This window comes from Bombus bifarius, unplaced genomic scaffold (genome assembly GCF_011952205.1).
Source record: "Bombus bifarius isolate JDL3187 unplaced genomic scaffold, Bbif_JDL3187 scf7180000009145, whole genome shotgun sequence".
NCBI classification, from domain to species: Eukaryota; Metazoa; Arthropoda; class Insecta; order Hymenoptera; family Apidae; genus Bombus; species Bombus bifarius.
In genome coordinates this window covers 1805035-1822780 of record NW_022884930.1, presented here as the reverse complement: position 1 = coordinate 1822780, position 17746 = coordinate 1805035, and the positions used below count along the sequence as shown (strand labels likewise).

Below are 17746 nucleotides of genomic sequence, written 5' to 3'. Positions count from 1 at the left end.
CACCGATCTTTGCCACGCGCCACTTTTAAACCGCTTTCAAACCAACGAACGAAACGAATACGACCTCCGAATGACTTTGAACGCCACGCACACGACTTGGACAACCTCGAAAGGACTCTGCGTATCGTATCGACCCGACCGATCGGTGAATCTATATACGTATACCGACAGAACGAAGCAGATCGAGTCAATTCGAGCAAGTGCATTAAATTAATCGAGTTTCGCGATAACGGACGCGCAGTATCTGCTCAATTGCGCGTTACCGCTCGAAACATAGGCTTGTCGTGGAAACTCGTTCGCCGAGAGAGGGAACGTTTATACACGCAAATGCACATGCAGCATGCATCGTTGTTGTACGTACATCGCGACACGAACTCGAGTGACGGATCGATGCGATTTCAACGGCACGCAAACGCGTACATACCGCGCTAAAGAACCACTAGGCGTAGCTGTATAATTTATAAATACCCGCGCGCGTGCACGTTATAAAACGCATCGCACGAGGGGAAAAACGTGGATAGGCAATTACTTGAAAGTTCGTACGTCGTTGGACTTTCAAACCGATGGCAAAACGATAACGTCGCGAATTACGCGGAATCCATAGCGATTGCAACGACAACAATACAAACGTCTTCGTTCGTATCATCGTTTTTCTTATTTCTTAATACGTATTCGTATTTCTCTCGTCGTTCTTCGTTCGTGAAAATTATTTCCCCCGTTTCTTCCGTTTTTAAGATAATATAGGAAGAGTATGGATAGCGTAATGGACATGAACGTCACCACAAGCCTGTTATCGATTGTTTATTTTATCGGTTCTTCGATAAGTACACAATGTTGACAATATCAGAAGCAAGGGTCTGCGTGAACAACTCCGAAGGAAAAATATGATAGAAAAATGCGTTTAGAGGCAGCAGAATCAAGAAGCAAAAAAAAAAAGAAAACAACAAATAAACTATACACGACCAGTGTACGAAGAGTTAGGATTAAATTATCCTTATTAAATTATCGCTCGGACGAGTATATACCCATCGAACATCTCGTGTCGAACGTTCTGATAAGATTTCGTAAAATCGAGAAAACGCAAGCGGCACACACGAAACTGCGATCTTCCGATATTCTAAACGAAGGATCGATAGTAACGCGAACGGAAACACTTGGAATCGCGTGGAATAGCAGTCGTACGGTATACGGCGACGAATTCGTATCATTTCTAACACCACTCGATGCTCGAAGCTCTACGTATGCAGATTCCAAGCGATTCCACGTGTTCCAAATGTCAGCACCAAAGTTCGGAACAGAGAGGGAAATCGTATTGGAACGGAAAGACAAGATGGTTGGAAACGAAGTTGGCAGCGGCTAAGCGCCAAGTCGTGTTTTGTTTCGTCGAGGTATAAATTCGATAGGAGAGTACCGCGTGGAGGACGATGCCACGGGAAAGGAACATTTTCGCGGCGTTTCACGTCTGATCGTTGCGCGACGATGCGGCTCGTTCAACACGTGCTCGGCAGCTCGATCCCAATGTTCGTCAACATGGCGATTCTGTTCTACGTTCTTCAGCGCGTAAGCTACCACAAAACGAATTATCTCGTAACATCGGCCGCAGGAGCCGAAAGAAGACGCGTAACAGCGATCGTATAGTTTCTAGCGGCTGCGAGACTGCGGCACAAGATCATGACGGAGATGAGAGAATTCACCACGATAGTAACGTATTTTAGTCGATGAACGATCGATCGCGCGTACCAATCTTCCGCTAGCATTCCCCGCGTGTTGACAGGTTCGACGGGCACGCGACAATCTCCGCTACATCAGCGAACGAGTGGCCATAGGAATGAACGAGGTACGTATCGCTATCTTTTCCAATTTAACTCTATCGCCAAGGTAGAACTCGGTTTATCCGAATTCTACTTATCGGTGTGAAATTTTATTTCTTTATTTATTTATTCGTCTAACGGCTGAGAACCCTCGTACAGATACGATAACGTTGAACGGTGTAAAGCAATTAACAGCCGAGTAGGATGAGTAATTTCTCTGTATCCGGATTAACACTTTACCGACCGATGGCCGATTCACCGGTTTTCTGTCACCGATGGTTACCGATCGATAGCCAATTAATCGGCTTTTTGTCGCCGACGATCTTTCTCGTTATTCGAGCAGTAATTCGTTATTGAGTACTAAGGTACCTTGCTCAGTTGCGTCGGCTGCGTTGCTTTGTGAGCTGCCACGGTTTTATACCAATTTGAAAAACGTACCGTTCGCGATGAACAAGAAGAATGGTATCGGAGAGTCTAAACCGAAACAGAGGCGGCGCTAGGGAGAATCTGCTCCTGAGATGCCGGTCGGCCGTGCGTATGCTGTTGAATCGCCAGCGGTCGGTAAAGTGTCAAGATCGCAAATAGAAAGAAATCGCGAGCTCTTATTGCGCGAGCGAAAAGTAATAGATGGCGAGAAAAATCGTTGAGCCGCCGTTATACGAACTCCGATTACGTAAGTCGTTTACCGTACGACGAAGGCGGAATCGGGCGAAGATAAAGAAAAATCGTTCGCAGATCGAGGAGGACGTCGGCAAGGAACTGCGAGTTACCGGTCGGATAACGACGCAGAGCGCGAACCTGGCAGCGGTGTTACGACGGTTCACGGGCCTCGAGGAGAACGTGATCGAGGTATGGTCGTCGTTTCTTCGCTCGTCGTCGGCCCCGAAACGTTCGGAGCAGCGCGAAACGGAAACTAATCGCGCGACGTTTCGATCGTCGGACACAGCTGGTACGTATGGATCGTAATCGAGAGAACGCGAAGGTGGAGACGCCCGTCGACGTAACGACGGAGATCGAGAGGGTAGTTGCAGCTGCCGAGAGGAAGAGCGCGGAGGATCGACGAGTTGCAGGAGAAAATGACGGGGTCGAAGAGGCGGAACGAGTCGGCGACGGTGCTGCCACGCGGAATCCTCTGTCCAAATTCTCGGCTTGCGGACACCGAGAGACCGGGGCGGTCGTGGCGCGAAAATCGATCGACGGTCGGAGTCGAGTCCGTACCATGCCGGAGGTTCGTCTTCTCGGCGAGTCGCGGCACACCAAATAAATTTTCTCTCTGGAACGAGACGATTGTTTCGATAGGGTTGCTCGATGGCGAGAAGCAAAACGGAGAAACAGAAAGAGAAGAAGGTGGTGGAGTATCGTGGCGGGAATGGGAAGCGATGGTTCGATGTTTTCCAACGCGTGGAATTTGTTTCAGCCGCGCTGTGCCAGCACGTTCGTCCTGCCGTCGCCGGTGACCACGTCGTCTGCGAGTCTCTTGACGAATCCGCTCCAGCCGACGCGATCTATCTCGTCGAGGTTTCGCTTGAAGAAATTGTCGAATGCCGTGCGGTCGATCTCGTCGATGTTTCGCTTGACGAACCGCTCGAGCAGTTGTCTATCGATCGGAGAGAGCGCGATCGATTTGCTGCGAACAAACGAACGACAAGGCGATAAGGGAGAAGCGAGGCAACAACGAGGCACGCGTCTTACCTGGCAGCCGACGACTCGTCGGCGTAGTCGTCGGCGAGATACCTCGTCGATCCGAAGGAGAGACGAGCCTGCGTGTCCCGCGCGAACGGACGAACGCGTCGCGGACGGTCGTCCGCTGGGTCGTCCTGGTCGTCGCGCTGTTTCCTCGCAGCTTGAACGAAACGGAGAAACGCGTTGCGTTAGTGAAATTTTCGGCAGCTGCGCGGAAGCGAGAAACCACGTCGAGGAGGCGAGAAGAGGCGAGAACGAGAGGTGGAAAAGAAAAAAGGAGAAAAGAAAAAGTCGACTCTGCGGCGCTATGCGATAATCGTGCGTTAGCCTTTATTACTATGGTTGCTCTAGTACTACACGCTACACAGAATCGACCGCGGAAACGCGGCCGAGCAAAGAACGAAATTTATCGCGTCTATGCGACGTCCGCGTTACCGAGGTGCTCCGTCCACGCGTCTCCGCGCGACGGCGTGCTACTCGGGTCGTCTCTACCGGGTCTCGGCCGGCTCTCGAGACCCGTCGTCGGGCACATTGCGCACCAAATTTCCTCCGCCGATCTGATCCAAATTCCTACGAAGATGATCGGCCGTGCCGCCCAGCCCGCGAACGAGATTCCCTCCACCGATGCTGTCCAAGTTGCGTTCGCCGCGATAATCCGCCTCTCGAAGCAAATTTCCGCCTCCTATTTGATCGAGATTTCTCCGCGATGGCAACCAGCGACGGGAGCCGTCGTACGAGCCCTCTCGCTCGACCATCAGTCCCCTGCGCAACAGGTTGCCGCCACCGATCTGATCCAGGTTCCGCGAGAATCGATCGTCTTCGGCCTTTCCTTCGTGCACGTACCACCGACCTTTTCCTGGAAGGATCGATCCCCTGCTAAACAACCGGCGTTCGACGTTGCTCGGTCGAACCGACTGATATCGTTCGTCCTGCGCCGCACTCTCCTGCGGCGAACCTGAAATCCGTCGATCGTCGATCGCAGGTAAGAGATCGTTCGTCGAACCTCGTTCCCTTCACCGTGATGCACCAACCTCCGCCACCAGCACCCAGATCACGCGAAAGCGCGTCTTTTCGCCATCGGTCGAGCGTAGAAATCACGGCGGATACGACGCACACGAAGCGGCAGAGAAATTTCTTGGTTTCCTCCGCGGACCAGACAGAAGCGTATACGAGAAACAAGCGTACGAGATACGTGGAACCAGTCTTTTTTCACTTACCGTGACCTTCCAGGTACTCGACGAGGAATTCCGGTTTGCTCGGCCCGTAAAACTCTCTTCGCAGGGAGCTCGTTTCAGCCTGCAACCAACGCGTCGTTCGATTACGTTGAAATCGTGCCTCGTTGGTCGCGAACGCTCCTCACGCGACCATCCGCTCGATTTACAGTCACGCGACGTATCCGGAGATCGATCCCCGAGAAAGTTTCTCCGACCGCGAGATCTTCCGCGAGATTTCCTGCGTGATTTCGCCCGCACCGTTCGCCACGAACGTGCCCGTCTACTCTACGTCCTTCTTTAGCCGTACGACGCATCGCCGAATCAACGGAGAAACCGCCGCTAGTTTTTCCCCGTTGCCTTCCCGGCCAACGCAACGACGATCGTTGCGTTCCACGTATTCGCGAAACTTTTCTTCGTTGAATTTACGTTTCGTTGGTCCGTGACTGTCTGGACGCTCAACGACGCTTGCGTACCGATCTCGTCGATTCGTTGGCGCGCCGCTTTTACGATCCAGTAGCGAACGATGCGACGGAAAGTGGCGCAAGCTATCGCCAACATCGCTGTTTCCGATCGCGTGACTCGAAATTCCGCGAACGATCGAAACTCCGACTTGCCTAGCTTCTTCGAACCGGAGGAACGACGTTACACCGACGAAATGACAAGCCAGAGAGAGAAAGAGAGAGAGAGAGAAAATAGTAAGAAAGAAGTTACCTGGACGGCCAATACGCAACCGGCGATCGAGAGAGCCAGAATCGAGAGAACGAAAGAACAGTGGCGCGTCATTGTGGATTTGGCACCGCGGTGGCTTCTATGGGAGGTGCGAACGTGGTACTGTCGGTGATAGTCGAAGTTGCGATGCGAGTCCGCGAGTGTTTCTTCCGCAAAAATCGCGTGCCGTGTACCGGTTCATCTCGTCTTTGCTCGAAATATATAGGGTGTAAGCGCGTCGAGTGCACGGACCGGGGGGTGAAACGCTCCTGGAGAACGCACGCGCCGAACCGTCGCACGCGCCGCCGAAATCCATTATCCGTTACGCGCGACCCTTCGCGCCTCCTGTCCTCGTCCCGAGCCATCGTCATTCGTCGACGAGTCGTCACGGCCCATCGAATCGACTTTCCACCACCCACCCACCGATTTCAAACGTTTCGAAAGCGAGTTTCAGCGTGCGAAAAATTAGCCTGCGTTATCGTAGCATCGCGTCACCATCTGTCCGGAAAGTGTTCCATCTATGCACGTATTTTTCCGCCTGGTTGTGCTAAAGCCGTAAAAAACAGATTTTCATACAGCTTACAGTGGATCTTTACGAGTAGCGAGCTGCGTGAACCTGCAAATATACGACTCGCCGTTTAGTTGCTCCCCCGAGCCTGTATCAGCCGTTAACGGCGTCGTTGGTTTCGCAGCTTTTCGTAACTCGAGTGGCAGAAATATCGACGCTTGACATTCACCGTAGGCGTCGCATCGGAGAAGCAGCTGAAGAAGAGATCGCTACGTCGTTCCGCGCAACTAGAATCAAACGAACGCTTATTAAATACGACGTAGCACCACGCCAGAATAATTTACTTAGAATTCTCAATGAGAATTGATCGTAAAATTCTTCCAAAAAAAAAAAAAAAAGGAAAAAAGGAAGAGAAATTCTTCTATCGACTGCCACTCGTTCTATTTATGTTCCCGCTTCGAGTCTCTCGATTTCTGCGATTCTCAAGCGAACAAATTCCCAGGCAGAATCAGCCGAATATGCGAAAAGATATTGTCAAAGCGACGTCTGTCTATCTGTCCTCTGTCCCGCTGTATCCGTAGCAGCAATGACACCGATTATTAGTTATTCATTTATTTATTTATTTATTCATACGGCTAATACACTTTGGTTAGATGTAATCAACGTAAACGAACGTATATCAACGTATAACAAAAATATGACATTAACGATACACGTTGCCATGAAATTTAGATGAGCGTAAAGCTTTTTCGACGTGTTTCAATTAACGATGATCGATTTCCGATTATCGAGATACGAATGATTATTATCGGAGAAGTTATCGCGCGTTTTGTGGTTTCCGTGTTTCGGTAATCTGCTATTTTCTACTCTTTTTTTTCTTTTTTTTTTTACGTGGAAAAATCCTCATGGACACTCCGCTGTCGCAATAATCGCGTAACAGCGGAGCAGTGTTGGACTCCTAGCGACTGAAACTCCACGATGACCATCCAACGCGTATGACAGGGGTGCTCCAGGAACCTCTTACGAATTAACTTCAGTTGCACCCCTTCCCGCTTTTTCTTGTTCTAGTCAGTCCTAATACTTTCTGACTATTGAATTGGCGTTAGGGGGGTCCATTGGCCCTGACGCTGTCTCTCCTTATCGATATTCAAGGGAGGCTTGCCTCGTGTGCTTCGACCATCCAGTGCCCCAGAGGGGCCCAACTCCGAGGGCGAAAATTGGCTTCGGCGCGTCTCGTCTTCGTCGACACGTCACGGGTCCGCTTAGATACACGATTCACATGGAAACAGCATATTAAAGCAACAATAGACAAAATACAGATGGCAAGGAGACAAATGTACTGGCTAACAAGTGGAAAATCTAAAGTAAGTATAGAAAACAAACTAAAAATATATAAAATGGTCATAAAACCAATCTGGACATACGGAATACCACTATGGGGAACAGCAGCAATGGGCCATATAACCAAAATAGAGGCAATGCGATCTAAAATACTCAGAACAATAGTAAACGCGCAATGGTACGTTAGAAACGAGGACATTCGGAAAGACCTGGGAATACCAACGGTCAAGGAGGAGATTTTTTTTTTTTTATTTATTTATTAAAATTACGATCAATTCTCGCGTTGAGAATTTTCAGTAATTTTTCTGGCGTGGCGCAGTGACATGGCTGATTATTTATAATAAGTTGATACTTATTATAGATAAGTATAATTTATAAGTGTTATAAATAAGTGAATATTACTTAATTTAGATAACTAATTGAATCTAGCGTTTAGGTCTAGCGGGTAGTGCCTCTTCAGCCTGCGAATCTGGTCCGTCGTATCAAGTAGTCCAGTGATTGAGTTTCGGTGTTTGTTGACTCTTTTGCTATATCTGTCGCTATATTTTGCTATTTCCTCTCTGATGTGAATTGACGTTACAACATCATTCTCAACGCGAGAATTGATTGTAATTTCAACAAATAAATAAAAAAAAAAGAAAAGAAAAAAACGTTACAACATCGTCGCCGAGTGCCGCCACGATACTCTGTGACGAAACAACCATCTTCGAATCGAAACAAAATTAATAATTGCGTTACGACTCGGCTATTTTATTTCATCAACCAACCCTTAAGCTTACGTGACACTAACGTGGCGCTCGATCGATAGATCGACGATCATCATCGTCCTTGCACTTGCGTTAGAGCGGCTCGATTTCGTTTCTCGGTGCGTCGCAACGTTGAGACAGAGGGGAAAGAGAGCAGGAAACCGCGATCGATCTCGCTTCGTATCTGGTGCGGAAAGTAATTCTCGCCGGCCGTGAATGCCACAACAGGTGCGTGCGTAAATGTATACGCGGTCGCGGCGAGTTGCGATGCGTCCGATTAAATTATCAACGTGCCGTTGACGCTTTACGAGAATCAAAGCCGTGGAGCGTGAGAAACTGCGCGAAGGGCGCCGGTTTCGGGCCGACCGGAATCGTACGTCGCGACGCTTTAACGTTCTCCGCTCCGACACGTGTCGCGTGTGCGTACGTCCGTACACGGCGAATACGTGGTCATTCGGAGAAGAAGAGGTTACACCTCCGTCAGGCAAAACGTCCATCCCGTGACCGTGGCTACGTTCGGCGACCAGTTGTGTCGCCTCGAGCCCAATCTCACTATCGCAAATCTCGAACAATTACGATCAGAGTGCAAAACAATATCCCAATAATTTATCACGTAAAAAGAAAAATAGGGATCAAAACGATACTCTATGAAGAAAACATAAATGGACAGACCGCAGACACCAGATGGAGGTACAACATGGCCCTCCCCCGGAAAGACACCAAAGACAGAAAAAGCACAAAAATATACTGGTGGATACAGAACCCATAATAAAATAAGAGAGAACATTAAACCGACAGAACTCAATTCTGACACCGCATAACACGGGTGTAAACTGTAAATAGTGTAAATACTTGTAAATAAACCTATTTGTACATCCCCCTCCCCCTCCTCCTCCCTCTCATCCCGCCCCTCCCCAAAGTTACACAGCACCCAAAAAGCAGACTACCGAAGCGTCCTGTTTTGCGACCAAGTTTTCAGGACAGAAAAAAAATAAAAAAGAAATACATGGAAAAGCTCCGCTCCCCAGCGGTTTAAACCCGAAAATTGTATTATACAATGAAAAATGTAAAGCGCCGACACATGATACAGCATGGCTACGTAGTACCGACGCGTATCGGTACCTTTGCCTAACATATCATTACAAAAAATTCACCGTTTGTTGTGAATATGTACCTAAAACTGTATTCTTGGGCTCGATAAACACTTTAAATCGTAAAAAAATTACAATCAGAGTGAACGACAACAATTGCTTAATTACGGTTATGATGGAATCTAGGCTAAGGTATTAGAGGATTTTCCCAAAATTTCAAAGGAGATACTCCGGTTTCCTTTCATCTCCGACATATATTACACTCCGAAGACGTCGATAACCTTCTTGCACGCACGCTTGTTGTCAACCGACTCCTCCAGATTCTTCTAACGGCTTCCAACCGCCTTTTGTCTCAACTCAGACGTGCACGCCCTCTGCTGCTTGCACACACGTTCACATGTACAGCGTAAATGTATCATCTATCTAACAGTATCTTTCTCCGTATACTACGCGCCAAACGCAACGACGATCTTCGAGTTTTCGACGAATCGATTCGTCTCGTTCGTCGACTCGTCGTGGTCGAACGGTTCCTGCCAGTCGCGATACGAGTTACGAGATCCCGCAGAGGCTTATTATTCGAGCTCCCCTTGGCAAATGCCGAAATTGGCGATCGCGTCGCGACCATTTCCCATCTTTCGATCCAATTCCATTCCATTGCACTTCTCTTTCCTGCGGATACGCGTTCCAGTGCTGCGAGTACCGAACACCGGATGTAACATCGCTCCCGAAATTCCTAAATCGCAACTGGCATCTAAACGCGCTTTTGGTCGTTTCTATCCAATTTCGGACGCTAAACGAGATTGATCGTCCTCGCTTCTCGATTCGTTTCGCCTTCCATTCTCGTCCTTTTCGTTCCAGTAACCTTCGAGTATCCTAAAATGTCGAAAGTAGTCCGATCGTATCGTCGTCGTCGTCGTTATCTTTACGATTTACGCTTTAACTGCGTTTCGTCTTCTATGGCCAGCGACGATAACGTAAGAAAAAAAGAAAGCGAAGGAAAAAAGAAGCGAAGATAGCGCTTTCTCTTTTTTAGCTTTTTTCGTTTTAGGGCCAACGATAGATGTTTGTAGTTGTGGCGGATCGGTACCAACAGAACGCCGACAGATCGAGGCATCGACGCGGTCGTAATACCTCCCGGGCGATTCGCGGGTACCAACCGCCAACGCCAGAGGGCTACTACGACGACAACGAGCCTGTCTGTCTCGCTAGCGGTCGAATATACGGTATCACGATACAAATACCGCACCTAGCGAGACTCCCTCTATGTCTCAGGCAGGGACTACCGGGCATAGCCTTAGTGACAAGTCCACCGGTAGTCCCGGGATGAAACGTGAATTCTCTTTTTCACCTGGCAACACCAACACTTCCTACATACTTTTAAAAAGTACAAAACGTACATCGATCATTGGACCATGCACCGATGCTCACGATGCGGAGCATGCGTTGTTCCACTGTCCTAGGTGGAGATTTACGAGAGGACTGAATTTGAAAGCTACGTTGGCATGCCACTTTACGGTGTAAAATTTGATAAAGCCAGTAACCAGGAAACAGGACGAAATTGGACTAGGTTCCAAGCGTTTTCCAGGAAAGTTATGCAAGAGAGACAAGTGCAAGAGAGAATTGTGGAGAGCAGGAGAAGAGAAGCTAGTAAATTGAATTGAGAAGACAGAAAGAAGAACTATCGAGGGATAGGCACTAAGGCCAACCCTGAAGTAATATCGAAAGGCGGTTCCGGGGTTGGTTCCTGTACTATAAGAGGAGCGGATAGAGGAGAGGTGTTTTTAGTGGGTATGGCGACTCCATCCGCCGAGCCCCACATAGTCAGTTACCGAGTTACGCGTAATAGCATTTCCCCTCCTCGAGAGAGAAAAAAGAAAAGAAAAATAAAAAGGGTCGACGATAAAGGATAAGAGAAGGTAGGAACACTTTAGCCTATATGGTCACTCGAGACGTTGTTTGCATGGCAATTGATTCATGCGTTTAACTTTATCCTCGTGTCTCTCGATCGTTTCCCCAACCCTCGTTCGATAGAGACAGCTTTCGACTAAAGAGCACTCCGTTTTTTGACGATAGCGCGATGGACAGCTACTCGACACCTTCTGCTCGATATCGTTGTCTTATCTCCTAGCAGCCCTTTTCGCAGCCGATACACCGATCGAACGACGGGTCTTCGTTTAGGCTCTCGATTTTATTCCGGAGTCGCGTTGGCCGTCGTTGTCGGGCGACTGCTCCCGCGGGATCGCGCGAGTCTGACCGAGAAGAAATTATTGCGGTCAATGGGAAAACGAATAAACTAGACTCGCTCCCTGGAGAATGACTTTTGTCGTCGTTGTCAGACGCCTGACATCAACTTTTATTACTGTGGCTCAAAGTTTCAGCTAAAAACCGACTCGTTGTTGTCGTTGAAACGTCGAGACGACCAGAACACCATGGGAGAACATTTGTTTGGTCGCGTTCCGGCTGCGCGGAAAACCGCTAGCCGACCTTTACAACGCAACGCGAGAACGGGTGACAACTAATTTTAGACTGTGCCTTGGTGAACGGATCTTTGTCGCGGCCGTAACGGAGTAGTCGCAAACTACTCGTTGCATGGAACGCCACGTATAATCGAGTAATTAATAGAATTACCGGAAACAGGAAGGTTTGGTAACGTTAATAGCTGCTAGCCGAACGTATCGAAGCAACTCCTGCTCTTTGCGCTTGATATAACTTGCCTCGAGCAAAACGCCTCGTCTTTCGAGTGACGATTCGAAAACGAACAGCAAAACGCTGCGTCGCACCACGAGCATTTGTAAGCTTTTAATCGTCATCCCCTGTGAGAAGAATCGTTTCAGCTACATCGGTAAAGCTACGCGATCAAATTACTTTAAAATGGCACGATTACGCAAATTATTATGCAAAAAGTTTCATACTTGCAAATCGAATTGGAAAACGTTGAATCGTTTAAGATCCTTGAAACATCAAATCCTTTCCAACTCTCATTAGCGTAACAAATCAGTTGTAAAGAGATAACGAAGAAGTCGAAGAAAATTGAAAATATTAAGAGAATAAAGTAGCAGAGATATTCGATAATTTTTTAAACACCTGGAAATATCGTCATTCACTGAGAAATTCCAAGAGTAAAAGATTTCCTGTTCGAACGAGATAGTCGACTAAAACAGCGTCTGTGATTAAAAAAGCAGAATCTCGATAGAAAATTGTTTTACCTACCGAGTCTTATAGAAAACACTATACCTTTTATTTATTCTTTCTTAAAAATTCCTAAAATTTCCTACAAATCCATAAAAATTTACAATCTAATCATGATACACATTTCTACCTATTAATAAATAATCTTTTATATTTCAAAAAATTATTTCCTTTTTGTTAAAGATGCGAGTATGCGAAATAAAAATGCGATCTTTAATATATTTATGTGACGGTACAATTGAATATAACTTCATATAAATGGTATGTTAAGCCAGGGATAAGTGAGAAGATAATGAGCATGGAAAAATTTAGTCAGAAATACGTTTCAGAATCGGCTAAGGACGCTATAAACGTGGCATTAAAGGACGTGACGAGACACGGTTGTTTCTAAGGTTCTGAAATATCGAAAAATACCGGAAAAAGATAAAGTTATCATATCGCAGGCGAGATACGGAATAAACGTGACATTTGTGACGTTTGTGTCGGTAGGCCGACGTCTTACTGTTTTACCGACATAATTACGAGGAATTTCTGCATTTATCGCTGCTCCGTATTTGACGCGAATCCCCCCTGTATCACCTATACCTGTTATCGCCCCTGTATCACCTATACCAGTCAATCGACATACACCTATATTACTCGCGATTCAATAAAGAATAAATGCACCGATAGACTCCAACTTGGTTTAATTGTCTCGCAACTCAGTTCAGTTAAAATATTAAGGATCGCAATTGACGAGAAGAGTCGAATAAAGTTTCGTTCGCTTATCTAAATCAGTGCAAAACAATTTTTTAATTTCATCAAGCGGAAACGGGCGAAGTCGCGTGAAAATGCGCGCAAACGGAAGAAAACGCGTGGAAACACGCGTAAGATCGCGTCAAATAAAAGTTATAGATCTAGACAAGATACGTCTTTCGTGTTCTTCTTAATGTTACTTCTTTTTTTATGACAAGCAGTTTAAGGGGAAAAAACGAAGAAAAAAACTTGGAAATGATTGTATAGATCTTTTTTTTATTTGAAAATTGAAATTGTCTTGGTCATTTTATACCAATTAGAGCTAATATTTGGAAAAATATCATCATATTTTTTCAAATTGTAGTTAGTCTATCGATATATGTATCATAGATTCCGCACGAAATCACTGTTCCAATCAGTTGCAGAAGTATAGGATTCTATACTTTCTTTGCAAACTGTTCTATTCTATCATTTACTCGCAATTTTATAGGAAAATTAAATTTCAATTCAAACCACTACTATACTGAATCGATAACGTTGAATGCGATACGAAAATGGCACGGGGTGGTTAGGTGACCGCCCAAACCTTGCGACACGAAAAAGCATTGATTGTCATGTCTACCCTATACCTCGTTGGTAACTTCAAAAACTAGCGTCTCTAGCAGTAATTATACGGTACAATACTATATTATACGGTACAATATGTATGTACATCATATCAGATCTATGTGATCTCTGTATAATATATGTATATTATTGACATACATGTATCATACTGTGCATATTTTTTTTAATTTTCCGACTATGTAATAACTTTGCCTTCGGAAAAACGTGTTTGCGCTTTAAAATGTGACGAAGTACCATTAAAAGAGTTTCCGAAGAGTATCGTATAAAGCAGGATTTGATTAAAATTTTTTGACATGGAAAAAGATAAAAGAAGTTGTAAAATTGCTAAGCTCACGTTGCTTTATGGCCGCGAGATGGCGATCGCATCGGACGACCGTCGATCGATACGTTGTCACTTGCCACCGCGTCATTCGCGTGAAAATGAAAACGGAGACTGTTTTACTTTTTTTGACGTGTTATTTTCTCGCGGGAAGCATCGCGGACTACCAATTCCTCAGGGATAATTACGTTGAAGGTAAGGGCACGAATGTCAAACCGATTCCGGCTACGTCATATTGTGTATTCGTATTGTGTGCATTTCCCAGCTATACCAGACACGCGTATCCCGCCTTTCTTAACCTCGAACACTCGTTCTTTCCCGATCGTCGTCTCCTTTTTCAAGACCTTTCTCGAACGAACCGATCGAAAAGATTGTAATCTTTGATCGAAACATTGCAGAAGATGCACAACAGTACGACGATTTCGACCGATTAACCTCGTTACGACAGTACGCGTTTAACAATGACCGCGAGAGTCGTCGAAACATTGACGATGAATTGGAGAATTGGACTGGCCGATGGATGCCCGACAGGCCAAACGAGTTCACTCCATCTCCCAAAGTACTTGCAAAGGTCGATCAGATAACGCTTTCTGGATCCTCTCAATCCCTTCACGGAGTACCGATGGGATACCCGTCAAGAAACTGCGACGATGCCAAAGTACAATTTGCGTCTTTTGTTCTTTGATCGATTCTTCGACGTTGATTCTCCTATTTCCTTTTAGACCAACTTGACCATGGATTGGGACGGTAATCCGATCAATTACACCTGCTACGACAACAAAATCATCCCGAATAGAAACACGATAGCGCTCAAGTACTGCGAACGCATTCCAAAGTATTACGTGGCAAGTATTTAATCGCAACAGCGGTGGCAAAAACGCTAGGTAATCGACTCGAATGTTCACAGGCTACGCATAAATGCATGTACGAGGAGATAGAATACGACGACGACGTTCCGCTGTTGTAAGTACGCTGTTGTGTTGTTTCGTTAACGAAAAACCCGTTACGATGATATACTCGTAATACTAGCTGTGCGCTATCTTCAGCGGACCGCACAGGCCACTCTGGCCCATCTACGGCGAATACAAATTTTTACCGAAGCAGAGGTGGCTCCATAATCTCGAGGTAATTACAACGTCCAACGCATTTGACTGATTTATTTCCTCTCTTTCCGTTACTCGTCCCTATACCCGTTTGTAACCATTCTTTAATTTCTTTCTGCTTTCATCTTTTGCCACTGGGTTTAGCACGGAGCGATCGTCGCATTGTACCATCCATGCGCCAATCCGATGGAAGTAAGGCGTTTGAAGAGTCTGGTCTCGACCTGTCTACGGCGACACGTGATCAGCCCGTACAACCTGCTAGACGAACGCCGCGTAAGCTCTTGTAATTGCTAGAATTACTCTGTTTCGAAGAAACTGGATTAAACGCCAGATATCGATGTTTCAGCCATTCGTTTTGGTTGCGTGGGGGTGTCGTCTGAGCATGTCTTATGTGAATCCTGAACTGGTGGTTGGATTCATTCGCGAGCACGCCCTTCGTGGGCCGGAGGAGGTCGCGAGGGACGGCGATTTCGCAGAAAATCTGCTACATCCAGCTGAAATCGTGTCCGATCTCGACGATACAGTTTTGTGCCCGAACGTGCGTACAGTTTAACGCAATTGACATCGCGTATCCGTATCATACCTACGTGTACATACCAACACACCTGAACTCTTTACTACTTATTTATTAGCTGCGATTTCTTTTCCCTTCCCTCCAGCAGTTTCCCATCAACTTTCCCAAACTCTCCTCTCCTTTTCTCCTTCGTTATTCGTCGTTTTATCGTGACAACATACAACAGAAGAATTAATAAAGATAAAATCGAATCGAAAGGCAACGTTGAATTTTTTTTTCCTTTTTTTCCCTTTTTCGCTCGATCAACGGACTCCTTTTTCCTTTATTTTATTCGCTAACCGGTGTGACGCGCGGCGGGCTGTATCGGCTGCTGGCGTCCAGCAACGAGGGCAAAGGAGACTAATAAATGGGACGCGCAACATACACTCCCGTTACATATTCTTGTATATTGTTCATCTTTCGAGAGAGAAGATTTAAATACATTGAACATCGTGTCGGTTTTTAAAATCTCTTTGCGGACCTTTGTTATCTACAGACGTATAGTAACTTCACTGTAGTGCTGACTATAATCGTTATTCCTGCGGATACGTATCTTCGATGATATATAAAATTAGGGTAAGACAAGTAACGCTATCATATTTTGGTAATGTAAAATATACTACTCATCTACTCAATAGTAAGTCGTTAACGTAAAAGAATATAATTGTACAGTAAACGCTTGGCTCTTTTTCTTTTTTGTTTTTGTTGTCGCTTCGACAGATCAATAGATCGAAGATAACTCGCAGAACGCGACGGAAAATCGGCGAATCGGGAGTCAGAGAGGACGAAAATGTCCCGAAAGGTCGAGACGAAACTGTTGTACGGTTATCGTATCACGACGAAAAAAGACGAAGATTCGACGATTCGCCAATTTAACGGTCACGCGGAGCGCGAACTCGTCGTACCCTTTTTTCCCCCCTTCGTCTCTTCTTTTTTTATTTTTTTCTTGGAAACTTCGGTAGCCTCTGTGTTGCAAAGCGAGCCAGACCTATAGGATCATCTATAGGAGCTACAGTCTATAGTGCAGTAATGCGTATGTATATTCAATACAGGCTCGCAGAGGCGTTCATATTTTTGTGCAGGATCGGGCGATGCTGAAAGGGCACCACCACCCTCGCTCGATCGCGCGTCAGATTTTCGACAGCCCCGTTGTTGTTTAGACCTAGACGATGCTGCAACGAGCTCTCTTCTCTCCATTGGGTGACAAGCGCGGACCTCGCCTCGCGTTTCTCTTCATTTTTCTTTTTCTGTCGTCAAACACAGCTAGTAAACGCGTTACGACGGTGGATCTCTTAAGATTATTGCCAACTTTGTACAGTGTCGATAATAATAATGGTAATAACAATAATATCGCATTAAAGATGGAAACGAAATAACGATCTATCTCGTTCTGTTCTCGTTTAACAGAGAGAGAGAGAAAGAGAAGTGAATGCATCCGTGCTCGCTCCACGCAAATACGACTCATAGGCGGAAAAAACACCGTTCGTTTATTTAATAAGTAATCCTTAATACAGGTCTCTTTTTGTCTTTTTCTTTTTCTATTTTTTTGCCTTTTCATCGTCCTTGTAATTCTCTCGCCTAATAGAAGTGTGTCTACGATAAAAAGTATTTCCATACCATTGTTCAACGTGCTAAATTCTTCAAAGTATCTCTTTCGTGCATCGGTTTCTCTCTCGCATGCACGCATACGCACTCTTTCGTTCAAACTTTTTTTTTTTTTTTTAACATCGTTCGTTCGTTCGTTTGTCAGTACATTCGTCCGATCGCACGTTGCTTCTCTTTCTAAACTGTTCCTCTTATTCTCTCTTTTCACATCCCTTTTTCCCAACTTTCTTACTTTCTTACTTCTTTTTTGCTTTCGTTCGTTCGTTCGTTCGCGCGCTCGCTCGTTCGCTCGCTCGTTCGTTCGTTCGCTCGCTCGCTCGCTCGCTCGCTCGTTCGTTCGTACGTACGTGCTTTCTACTCCTTCCTCTCCCACTCTCTCATTCCCTAATTAGTTTTCTCAATAATGTAAATTTATTATAATAATCTCACTTTGCCGCGTGGCAGTCAAGAGACACGACCACGTAACCTCTCTTATCGTTATGATTTAACACCAACACCCCAATCACGATCGCT

General features: G+C 46.0%; 3 protein-coding genes across 3 annotated transcripts; 2 read left to right on the top strand and 1 right to left on the bottom strand.

Moving 5' to 3' along the window:
- Positions 1 to 895: 895 nt before the first annotated feature.
- Positions 896 to 3080, top strand: LOC117214081. Its single transcript, XM_033459934.1, has 6 exons — positions 896 to 967; positions 1174 to 1560; positions 1639 to 1701; positions 1775 to 1837; positions 2547 to 2660; positions 2758 to 3080. Exons 1-6 carry the CDS (start codon positions 896 to 898, stop codon positions 3073 to 3075), a joined length of 1017 nt encoding a protein of 338 aa, XP_033315825.1. The 3' UTR covers positions 3076 to 3080.
- Positions 3076 to 5605, bottom strand: LOC117214080. The gene is made up of 5 exons (XM_033459933.1): positions 5420 to 5605; positions 4712 to 4790; positions 3985 to 4449; positions 3504 to 3654; positions 3076 to 3438 (listed from the first exon to the last, which is right to left on the bottom strand). The coding sequence occupies exons 1-5, from the start codon at positions 5489 to 5491 to the stop codon at positions 3225 to 3227; spliced, it is 981 nt and encodes a 326-aa protein (XP_033315824.1). The 5' UTR covers positions 5492 to 5605; the 3' UTR covers positions 3076 to 3224.
- Positions 5606 to 13980: 8375 nt separating this feature from the next.
- On the top strand, positions 13981 to 15847 carry LOC117214028. Its single transcript, XM_033459847.1, has 7 exons — positions 13981 to 14167; positions 14371 to 14630; positions 14695 to 14817; positions 14880 to 14935; positions 15019 to 15097; positions 15220 to 15348; positions 15422 to 15847. The coding sequence occupies exons 1-7, from the start codon at positions 13996 to 13998 to the stop codon at positions 15626 to 15628; spliced, it is 1026 nt and encodes a 341-aa protein (XP_033315738.1). The 5' UTR covers positions 13981 to 13995; the 3' UTR covers positions 15629 to 15847.
- The last annotated feature ends 1899 nt before the right edge of the window (positions 15848 to 17746 follow it).

Bases quoted from the DNA above. Each gene is read 5' to 3' on its own strand.
- LOC117214028 (XM_033459847.1), top strand. From the start codon at position 13,996: ATGGCCGCGAGATGGCGATCGCATCGGACGACCGTCGATCGATACGTT. The intron at 14,936-15,018 runs GTAAGTACGCTG...CGCTATCTTCAG, and splicing joins GACGACGACGTTCCGCTGTT to CGGACCGCACAGGCCACTCT. The intron at 15,349-15,421 runs GTAAGCTCTTGT...TCGATGTTTCAG, and splicing joins ACCTGCTAGACGAACGCCGC to CCATTCGTTTTGGTTGCGTG.
- LOC117214080 (XM_033459933.1), bottom strand. From the start codon at position 5,491: ATGACGCGCCACTGTTCTTTCGTTCTCTCGATTCTGGCTCTCTCGATC. The intron at 4,450-4,711 runs GTAAGTGAAAAA...GACGGATTTCAG, and splicing joins CGAGTACCTGGAAGGTCACG to GTTCGCCGCAGGAGAGTGCG. The intron at 3,655-3,984 runs AGAGACGACCCG...GTTTCGTTCAAG, and splicing joins AGAGCCGGCCGAGACCCGGT to CTGCGAGGAAACAGCGCGAC.
- LOC117214081 (XM_033459934.1), top strand. From the start codon at position 896: ATGCGTTTAGAGGCAGCAGAATCAAGAAGCAAAAAAAAAAAGAAAACA. The intron at 1,702-1,774 runs GTAACGTATTTT...GCGTGTTGACAG, and splicing joins TGAGAGAATTCACCACGATA to GTTCGACGGGCACGCGACAA. The intron at 2,661-2,757 runs GTATGGTCGTCG...CGTCGGACACAG, and splicing joins TCGAGGAGAACGTGATCGAG to CTGGTACGTATGGATCGTAA.